Below are 11,535 nucleotides of genomic sequence, written 5' to 3' on the forward strand. Positions count from 1 at the left end.
TACTACAAGAAAATATATTATGCGAAAATATATACATAATATACAATATATATACTACAAGACAATATATTATGCTACAATATATACATAATATACAATATATATACTAGAGATAAGGCTATATGAGAATATATATATACATAAGATACAATATAATATACTACAAGAAAATATATTATGCGAATATATATACATAAGATACAATATATATACTACAAGAAAATATATAAGAGAATATATATACATAAGATACAATATAATATACTACAAGAAAATATATTATGCATGACAATTTAGTGTTTTACTATTGTTTTGTTATTTTCTTTTTCGTCAAGCACTTTAATAATTAGATATACATATATACTACATATATATTTTTAATATAGCCATGATACTACAAGAAATTGTCTTAAAAAAAAAAAAAAAAACCGCTAGGTCCGCGAAGCCCACGAGCCCGGCACGTTAAGCACAGGACCATGTGGGCTTAGGCCCGTCACGGGCCGGTTCCACCCATTGAGCCCACGAAGACCGGGACCGCCAGAGCCCAGGACCACGAAGCCCGGGACCGCGAGGCCTGGCCCGTTAGGCCCACTAACGCCCGGGCCCGGGACAAAATACAGCATTAATTCAAATTCCTATAAGTCAGGTCAGTTAGGCTACTGCGGTACATTTGTTGCTATATATAAACTATCTACAGCCTTGGTGAAAACTCAACCAAAAAGGCTTTACATTTTCACTTCTGCTTCAATCTTAATTCAAATATAACGTAAAATTATTGCAGATTACTACTCTCTGAATGAGGAGATGTTTTGCTGTAGAGAAGAAAATGGAAATATGCAGATGCTTACTAGTTATTTAATATTCCTTATAACACATAGAGTAAGTTATTTTAAATTTGTTGACACAAAAAAAAAAAAAGAGTCTGTAGTCTGTAGACACAACATTTGCATGTAAGGAAGGACTAGTACTAGTATTATTCCGCTGCTAGAGAAACAAAACGGATGCCTCAAAGCTCCGTTAATTTCCAATTATAGAAGTTTTCCGTTTGGATTGCCAAATATAAAAAAGAGTAGCACCAAACTCACCACTCTGCTTCCCACAGCAAAGGTTAGTCCTTTCCCTCCTCCTCCTTCCAAAGAGCGACCATATATATTCTCTCTCTTTTTCTTCTTGTGCATTTTATCTAATTCTTTCAAATTCTTTCTCTTTATTTGTTAGCAAGCATCGATAATTCAATTCTACAGCTTCTTTCCTCTATTTTTTCTCTCTGTTGGACATCCCTAAAGAGAAAACTGCATTTTTATACTTGACACCATTTTATAATTTTACGCTTAAGCCAGTATTAATAATATTGTCCAAGATACGACCTTTTAATTTCTTCTTGTTCTTTTCTTAGTTTTTGCTGTTTTGAGTTTTTCGATCATGTTACCCTTTCATAGTTTGCACTTTCTGAAGCTGTTCCTGAAATGACTGAGCTTTTCCGCTTCCATGTGTATACTTCTTCATTAAAAGGGAAAAAATGACTTTCTTAGTTTATGGTTTTCTTCGATAGTCTATTTGAAAGGGTTTTTAAATTTTAGATTGTTAGATAGTGAGACAAAGTTTCGATTTTTTCATATTTATGGTATCCGGACTAGCTTGCGCGCACCTCGAACTTGATATCTCCCACCAGCACAACTGTCAGGTAACATGTCCCAAGGCTTGGGCAGATGGGAAAAAAACTACACCTAGTGTTTTTTTGCCTCCGCTAGGATATGAACCTGAGACCTTTTAATTCTCAACTCACTTCATTGACCACTAGACCACATCTTTGGGTGCTATAGGATATTTTTCTTCATACCATATGCACTTATTTTGATTGAACGTCGGAAAATGTTACTAATTTAGGAAACTAATAAAATAAGGGCATTTGATAAATTCAAAGTTGAGCTGCTTTCAACATGAAAAGCGTAGGGAGAAGGATGGGAAGATATTGAAAGCGTAGGCAGCTTTCAATAAGGCTGCCTCCAAATTATTTCATTTTTTTTTTTTTTGGATCATAATCATTGTGTAAGAGATATGGACTTAGTTTTTATACTGACCTTTGGAATTGCTATGTAAGCTTTTGTTTTTAAACTGGGTTTGAATCTCTCTCTCTCTTACCACGATTACACCTATTTCACTAATGTTAATGATATTTGTTTAGCTGAAAAAGAGTTGCCTATATTCACTTTGAATTATTATCTTCAGAAAAGAAAATGGTTGAAATACTCTTATTAGAGATGAAGGGATGCATTGTAGCTGTTGCAATAGCTGATTCCTGCATTTGTTGAAAATAGTAAACTTAAATGTTCAAATGTCTAGATTCATATGTCTTTTTAGTTATCTTAGGTGCATGAATTTGCATTATTTAGGTAGACTTTTATATTATCATTTATCAATGTGGCTTGGTTCATAGAGTGCATGAAAGAGGTGTGAAGAAATATGTCTACAGACTAGTAGCACCTATAAAAGCACCCTTTGTAATGTTATCTTATAATTTATAAGAATGGAGTCTTTCAGAATAAGATATATTATGGTTTATGTTTATCTCCCTCTTCTATCCTCTTTGTGCCTCCTACCTTGTACACTTATTATAGTCCAACATCATTCTTGTATTAGGTGATAAACTGTAACACCTGGGAATAAATTTGTGTGATATCCTGGGGTTTTCTGTGATGTTTCAAGCCACTCTTTTGCAACTAACTTGAGGAAAAGATGTCAATGCTAAGAATTAGGTACATATAGCATGTAAATCCTTAGTATTTTGATGTTCCATTCTTAGGATGTACTTCTAGCTCTTTACATGGATTCTTCTCCACTGTATTTCCTTTTCACGACTGCTGTGATTTGCTTTTCTTGAGCAGAGAGTCTCTCGGAAACAGCTTCTCTACCTTCAGAAGGTAGGGATAAGGACCCATTTGTGGGACTATACTGAGTATGTTGTTGTTATTGTTGTTTATTCTTACGGTGTATACGAAGTGAGCGTAGCCCGATCTTCATTGACCATTGCCCAATGTGTTTTGATTTGTGACAGGTCATTTGAAAATGTTTCTGAAATCTCGGTTGTCGTGGAACGTAATAATCCCTGCTGAGAATCTTGACGTTGAAGGTTTAACGCTTCAGAAGGAGATTGTCATTCGCCTCTTGAAAGATTTTGCTTCCAAGAAAGCCTCAAAGAATCTTGGTTACTTTTTAGCAGTCACTGCATTGGAGAAGGAAAAGTTCGAGAACAGATGGCTGGTGATGTGCTTTTCCCTGTAGAATTCAGCTGCATTACCTTCAAGATGTTTCGCGGAGAGATCTTGGAAGGGGTTATTCCCAAGATCTTGAAGCACGGCGTCTTTTTGAAAACTGGCCCCGCAGACAATATTTACCTATCTAATAAGATGATGTCAGATTATAAGTATGTGCATGGGGAAAATCCCATATTTATGAATGAGAAGATGTCAAGAATTGAGAAAGATACAGTGGTGCGTTGCATTGTGATTGGAACAGAGTATAAGGAGGAAGGGAAGGAATTACTAGCACTTGTCAGCTTGGAGGGTGATCACCTTGGACCCATCTGAATCCGATCATAAAGTTGTGATTAAAGATATATAGTAAAGCTAAATTCAGTAGTTATATCATTTGTGTTTAGTACTGCTTTGGATTGGATGTGACTTATATCTGTTGATGTTGCTGACACTCTCTGTAAGTGTCTTATTTTCTCATTTGATTGCTTAAGCCCTCTAGTGAATGTGTAAATGTTTTAAAGACATAGTATGGTTAAGGTGATGAACCTTTTGATACCTGAAATACCCTTCTAAAGTGTCTAATTCTCGTGACTGATTTCTTTAAAAGTATCTTCATATAGTGTTTTTTTTTTTTTTTTGCCAAGGGTCTATCGGAAACAGCCTCTCTGCCTTTATAGAATAGGGGTAAGGTTGCGCACACACTACCCTCCCCAGACCCCATGTATGGGATTAAGCTAGGTTTGTTGTTGTTGTTATCATCTTCATATAGTGTTTGTCATCCCAGATTCTCTTACTCCATGGACAGGTAACTAACCTTTACTCCTGCCTCACGTTTCACTTTCGGAAAATAGTTTCAAAGTTTTCCATGTTTTCTAGCCAGGAACAAAGATTCTGTCCCGTGCAGAGTGAAAAGGTCCAGAAAGAAAAACAACATAAGCCTGGTTGAGTAAACTAGAGAGCCCATAATGATGATTAGATAACATCACTTAGAACTAGATGTAGCTTGAGACGGACTTTAACTATAGCTGTGGAATCTAAAGTTAAAGCAACTCTTTGGATGCTTTACTAATTCAAATGCCAATGGGAAAGGCAGCTAAAACCACAACTACAACATCTACTTGATTCAAGCCGTAGTAATATCATCCAGATTGCTGAAATGTGCTCTTCTAAGAAAAGTTTACAAGTATTATCCCTCCTCTAAAAGAAGCTCTATTCTAGTCTACAACTTAAAGGAATTTGCAATATACTTAATAAGTTACAACCTTCACTCTTTCTTTTTCCTCTGGCTCTCTTTTGACCCTTAAACCAACCTTGAAGTACATGGTTTGATCATTTTTGCCCCGCCGAATTCTCAATGGAACACACTCTCACAAGTTGTCTAGCTACTAAGACTACAGAATCAGTAGTCAAGCTGAAACAGCCAAAATCTACTTCAAACAATAAACATGCCGCGCTAACATTCTGACGTTAAGATTAGAATACTTTTAGTGAAATCTTGCTTTAGGTTTATTTTTTTGAAAAGTAAAATGTGTGTATTTGAATTTGTCTAGAAGAACAAAATTTTGTCGTGTTACCAGATTATTTTTTAAATTTTTAAACAGCAAAAAGCATCTACCTTTTTGAACTACAGAAACAATTAAACTGTTGTTTTAGGGAACAAAACAACTGTTTTTCAAAGCACGACTTTTTTTTTCAAGAGCATTCGATTCAACAATAACATGTCCCTCTTATGCAACGGATTTACTAGTAAGAAAATTTCCTTTAACTTGAACAATGTTTGCAGGTCTAACATTTTATAGAAGAGGAAGCTGACTACCACAAATGACAGCAAAAAATTAGAGGAAATGTTGCAACAGCTATATAGATAATAACTTGGTTGCATTGAATGCTAACACTGTGGTTTATTAGATTAGTGATTCTTTCTTTCAAGACACCTATAAGCTCCAATTGATCTTTGCACCAACAATGAGAAGGAAGGCACCAACAATATGAGCCTTTAGCTTAGACTAGACTTACATTCTTTCCGATCAACTTCCAGGGACGAGAATTCATCTTGTGTGCAACAGCAGGAGGTCTGGCTTTTCAACAAATTTTTTCCAGTCATTGCAGAACCTCGCAACAGTTGCTCCGTCAAGAACTCTATGATCTGCACCTATATTTATCTGAAAAAAATGGAAACATCCTATATGAGATACTGAAACGAAAACGTCTGGTTTTGATGCATTGCATGACAATTAATGTGTGAGGGGTGCATCGTGAAGGTCTTTAAACCACAACATACCGTCATGACTGATGCAGGATATACATCCCCATCTTCAGCAAACTGTGCAATTTTCTGAATCCGGCCAAATCCTATGATGGCAACTTCAGGTGAATTTATAAGTGGGGAACCAAACTTTCCACCGATTCCTCCAATATTGCTTAGAGTAATAGTTGACCCTGATATATCATCAGGAGTAAGCTTGTTTATCTTAGCCAATTTCTGCAGTCGTGACAGTTCCTTTGTTATCTGTAGCAGAAAACATATATTCAGTTAACAACTCCGCTCAAAAGGAAGCAAAGACATGCATTTAGTAGTGTAAATAGATACAGCAAAAAGATAAAAGGAATTGATCTTGGACTATGGAAAATAGCACTTATCACTTCTTCTTTCTTTTTTTTCTTTTTTTTTTGTTGGGGGGGGGGAGGGGGGGGATGTGGAGAGGGAAAAGTCTCGTTCTGAGATTTCATAGTCAAAAGTTTTCTCAGCCTCCTTTCACACTATGGTAAGACGGGTCAGGTGCAGAAAATGTGGACAGGTTGCTTGTCTTGAAAAGAACTGATTAAGATACTATTTTGAAAATTAGTGTCAACAAGGAAAAGGAAACAGCCGAGGGTCTATCGGAAACAGCCTCTCTACCCCATCAGGGTAGAGGTAAGGTCTGCGTACACACTACCCTCCCCAAATCCCACTTGTGGGATTATACTTGGTTGTTGTTGTTGTTGTTGTTGTTGTTGTTGTCAACAAGGAAAAGGAAAAGGAAAAGAGAGGAAAGGGAAAAGACCAAGTCAAGGAAAAGGAAAAGGGAGGAAAGGGAAAAGACCAAGTCCTGAGCTACACCTGCCATAAAATTTCTTCCTTCCACACTATGGTAAGAATCAGACGCAGAAAATATATAAGAGGTTGCTAGTGTTGAAGAGAACGAGCAAGATATTGCACTAAATGTACTAAACCAAGGATTTCCGGTCATCCCTCAACTAATAAACATGGTTATCTGTGGAAGCAACATAATTATCAATGTACTCCTTTTGTGCACAAGTTTTACGTATCCTCCTCCTTTTTCCCATTTCATAAAGTCTGGAACACTTATATGAAACTCTTTCATCAGTTACTCAAACTAGTGACAGCAGATTCATCTTCTAGTTCTGTACTCCCAACACCACAGAATAGAGAAGCAGTGCTTCTATCAATTTCATTTCACTATAATGATCTTTATCGACTCGAAATTGTCACATTTCGAGCTGAGCAAAATTTCCACCAGGACCAAAATGCCCACATCTGAGACTCTTCCAATCGTAACCTTATTCTCTGGCTTAAACACTCAAATGAGAGGAGTTGCAATTTTGAACATGTAAAACCAGATCGATTCAAAGATAATCACAAAAGGCATCAATAAACTTGCCAAGCTTCACTGCCATTAGATCCTCCTTCATCAATTCCTCCTAAATATATCTTAACAACTTCTCTATTTGTTCAGATCAAACTAAACATTCTTTCTATTTCTTGATTTTCAATAATAATTTACACACTCATAAAGAATAAGGCTGTACCCACATCATATGATATTAAAGTAATACGCAAACACAAGAATCCACAGAATAACCAGGAATTTCTACACTTCCGTTTTGTTGAAAAAAGGAACTTCCACACTTCTTAGACCTTTTCTATTAGTAATCTCAGCCTCCAATATCTTCCTACGCTTAATAGACTATAACAAGCAATGTGGAGATGTAATTATATGAGGGGTAAAAACAGCATATAGAAATGTCAATTTCAGTAGTGTAGACTATGGCAAGATTTGAATTTACTGGGATAACAGATGCCAACTCACCTCCAAGATTGAGAGAGACTGAACATTTTTTATGTTTGGAACAACCAAACCATTTGGAGTAGCCATTGCTATTCCAATGTTGTGGGACCCTAGGTCGTGGGAAGAAAAGAGTATCATTAATAGGGACGAAGAATGTGTGAATGAAGAAAAGGAAATATAGTAGCAGCATATAACACAAAATCATGTAAAGCGAGCTATTTTTACTATCAATGAACACTGGAACACTTGAAATTGAAAATTAAGAATTTTGCATTGATATACCTTTTAGGATGACCTCATAGGATTCCTCACTGAAGCAACTATTTAGCATGGGATGAGTAGTTAAAGCCATGGAAAGTGATTTTATTAGGACAGGAAGGAAAGTGTGCTTGATCTCCAGATCAGAATTCTCATTCTGGAATGATTTTTTGAGCTCCACAAGTGCATCGCAATTCATCTCTTCTATAAAATAAAAATGTGGAATTTTCGCAGCTAATGTCATTGACTTAACCATGGCACGCTGGTATCCCCTGTAGAGTGAGGATCAAATAGCAAACTATGAGTAGAACAGAGAATGCAATACCTCCCTTGTAAAGGAATATGCATCTAAATTTTGCAACCACACATTTCACATCGATGGAGAACTACTTGGGTAAGAAATATATCTAAGCATTTCACCAAATAGGGAGAAGAGTTGTTAGAAGCTTTAGACAAAAACCTGGAAAAAGTTGTGTAGTATGGAATATGGACTACTAGAAAACTGAAAAGAAATCTGTAACCAGCTCATCTGGAACTCTTACTGCAACTTTAAAATTTGTTGAATCTAGAGATTAAAAGCGACATGCAAGCAACACATGCTTTTCTAGTTTGATTCTTTATTCTGGTACTGTACTTCTCAATTTCACAACACACTTGAAGAAACTTGTTCAAAGAACACGCTTTCTATCAACAAAATTTTGTTCAAAGAACGTCTCTAACAAATGAAAAACAACACCCCATATGGAAATAGTAAAGTGAGCTAGTGAATTTGAATTCTCTTTATGGTAGAAACTAACCTTAGCTGAAGTGTCTTATCTTCATATCCCCCTCCAATGAGAGATGAAACCTCTGAATGTTTTTGTTGTGCACATTCTAGTGCTTCATTAATTAGTCCTTTTTGCATTGCATAATTTGTAACATCCTCTTTAAGTATCCTTCCATCTTTACCAGTTCCAGGCACATCATTTATGTCTAAACCATACTGCTTTGCAAGATTGCGGACAGCAGGTGTAGATGACACTCCATCAATCTTGGATTTTTCGGGCACGGAACTGATATCACTTGAGCCAATAAAATCAGAGTCCAGCGATGTCATCTTTTCTGAAGCATCAGAAGTCTCAGCAGGCTCAGGAATGTCATCAACGGCGATCTTCAAAAGTGTTTCTCCAACCTACAAAATTTGGCAGAGAAAATGATATAATGCAAAAAGTACTCATTTCTTCTTATGAACGACATTTTTGCTCAATTTTTCTTACAAGCATAGTTCCAAAAGCACACCACACATAAAAAGTGGTTTTCTATGTAGCTGATCTTTTAAAAGTGAGCCTATTCTCCATCTTCTTTGCTCAAACATGTGAGGGTATCTTCAAACTGGATGGAAGTTCATCATTCTTTTAAAAAAACCTATTTGACAGTATGAGATTAACATTTCCAACTACTTCCTGATCTCATTATTAAAGTGCAGTTAAACAACCAAATCCTTAAGACGAAAGATTAAATACCAGAAGAATTTCAGTGTGGTTGGTACACAGTGAACGCACTGTGTGTGTTGTACCTTTACAATGTTGCCGGGAACATGAAGAATTTGAGAAATTTTTCCTTTGTAACGACTTGTTATTTCAATGGTTGCCTTGTCACTCTGAACTTCACAAAGAGGTTGAAATTCTTCAACCTGGTCCCCCTGCCCAAAAAAAAAAGAAAATCATCAGAATGTATTATATAAAATGCTTCATAGACTAGTAAAGTAGTAATTATGAGCTAATCAGCGCAAAGTCAGCAATCCAACAAGAGGAAATAGGAGAAGTGAAAAAAGGCAGAGAGACAAGAGGGGAAAGAAGCAGGTACTCCCAAGTCAGATGTTTTAATGCTGGAATACCATGCTGTTAGAATCCTGCTCGACAAGTGATTAAAGGACTATGAGAAATTCTTAAACAAGAACCCAGCATACTTAACTCATCCCACCAAATTATAGATAATAAAAAATGGGCAGAGCCATTAAAGGCTAAGAGAATTTTAAACAAGAATCCAGCATATACTAACTCGTACGGCCAAATCGCAAATGAAAACAATGGGTAGTACTTGATAACTTCTAATAAGAGAAGATTATAAGGACCAACAGGGTAATGGCCAAAATCATGAGGAGCTAAACATCAACTGCAGTTTGCTAAACAAGTAAGGGCATAAAGATGCATGTAAATTCTACTTCAAGGTATGATTGGCTTCAAATTCCTCACATCAAGTTTAATTTTAAAAAAAAAGTCAAGCAGTTGGGAGTCCAATTGCATGTTTTTAGTAATATAGCTGAAAATCATTTACTAAAGAAGAACAGTATGGTATGAAATACCCTATTATATTAACACGAAACATCCACTAACCTCATGAACAAACCATTTGAGAAGTTCACATTCAGCAATGCCTTCACCAGTTTGCGCCAAAGGTACATCAATTACCCCACCAGTAGAAAGATCCAATGCAGCTTGAGTTGAAAAACTACACCCTCTCAGAGGAAAGGAAACATTCGACTGCAAAAGAAATATTGGCATAAACAATAAGTAAAAACAACAGAAACCAGAGTTTTGCTAACCTACGGAAAAAATAACTTCTCAAAAAATATTGCATAAAACCTGCCTCAAGAACTTTTGATAGGTTCAAGAGGAACTGATGCGAAACAGACAGAACATGTTGTAGAAATAGAACAAGTAAACATTAAATGAGGGAACAAATTCCATGATCTGACCAAAACGCTACCGATGATCCTTAATCTTAACACCACTGGATGAAAAGAAACACCAACTTTAGAAACTAATCTGCACAAATTCCAATTCTGCCTATTACTTGAATAGATAAAGGTTAGCCGCACAAAGCATCCCGCTTTCCGCAGGCTCCGGGGAAGGTTAAAAATGCCAGATTACAGCCACATCAAAATCTACAATCCTATATAGGTTGCAGCATTTCTCTAAGGTCAGTATGAAACCAATTTACTTAATTCATGTAGCTTTAATATCACATAGCCTAGAATCTTGATATTCATCACATCCCATGTGAGGAAAAAGGGGGTGGGGTTGAAAGGAACAAACTAAAAAGAAACAAAAAGCAAAACAAAAAAGCACTGGAAAATTACCCTTTCGAATATTCAGTTTGACAAGTTCAACAAAAGTGTGCACACATCACTCAGAATCCACTACTAAAGCAAAGTACTCTGACATACAATTAATGGTAAAAAGCTTATGAACACACTCACTTACCTAAAATAATCTTGAAAAAGGATAAAACAAAAGCAAACTAAATTGTCACCTTAAATGAGCAAAACGGTGTCGTATAGTTTCCAAAGAAATGAAGTTGAGACTGAATTTTCTTGCCACTGCTGCTTACAGTACTAACAGGTGTCATCGGAGCTGCCACCGGTGCAACAGAAGACTGAAACCACCGGCAAATACTCTGCCGGAAGGAATTCCGGAGCTTACCCTGATTAATTTTCCGGCAAATCATAGTAATGGGAATTAGCGGAGATTTTGTTTGTGGGGTTCAACTATTTTTTGGGTCAGCAAATCAAGAAAGTGAGACAATGTGGACAAGTACAACTATTCTGTGCTGCTGAATATAAACATTTGCTGTCTGTCTATTCTTTATTGCGTTGACAAAAAAAACCAGTTACAGTAGTGGAGTAAATTTTATTGCGGGTTTTTTCAGAAACTTTTTGAACATGATTTATAGCCCGCTTGGCCGTGCAAAAATCAGCTTATATTGAGAAATGTATTTTTTTTAAAAGTAATTCTTAAAAAAGTACTTTTGGAGAGAAGCTATTTTTTTTCCCTTCTCCAAAATTGTTTTTGCTTCTTTTCAAAAATACTTTTTTTCTTTCCAAAAGTCAAACACCTCAATTTTTGACCAAAAGTACTTTTGACCCAAAAAAAATACTTTTGGCCAAAAAATAGCTTGACCAAACGGGCTAT

General features: G+C 36.2%; 1 protein-coding gene and 1 pseudogene across 1 annotated transcript; one reads left to right on the forward strand and one right to left on the reverse strand.

Moving 5' to 3' along the window:
• Nucleotides 1-1,013: 1,013 nt before the first annotated feature.
• Nucleotides 1,014-3,816, forward strand: LOC104217436 (DNA-directed RNA polymerase V subunit 7-like; annotated as a pseudogene).
• Nucleotides 3,817-4,993: 1,177 nt separating this feature from the next.
• Nucleotides 4,994-11,255, reverse strand: LOC104217437 (lipoamide acyltransferase component of branched-chain alpha-keto acid dehydrogenase complex, mitochondrial). Its single transcript, XM_009767691.2, has 8 exons — nt 10,877-11,255; nt 9,958-10,104; nt 9,138-9,263; nt 8,380-8,753; nt 7,607-7,854; nt 7,346-7,434; nt 5,536-5,763; nt 4,994-5,416 (listed from the first exon to the last, which is right to left on the reverse strand). The coding sequence occupies exons 1-8, from the start codon at nt 11,069-11,071 to the stop codon at nt 5,303-5,305; spliced, it is 1,521 nt and encodes a 506-aa protein (XP_009765993.1). The 5' UTR covers nt 11,072-11,255; the 3' UTR covers nt 4,994-5,302.
• Between the last annotated feature and the right edge of the window lie 280 nt (nt 11,256-11,535).

Source organism: Nicotiana sylvestris, chromosome 1 (genome assembly GCF_000393655.2).
Source record: "Nicotiana sylvestris chromosome 1, ASM39365v2, whole genome shotgun sequence".
NCBI classification, from domain to species: domain Eukaryota; kingdom Viridiplantae; phylum Streptophyta; class Magnoliopsida; order Solanales; family Solanaceae; genus Nicotiana; species Nicotiana sylvestris.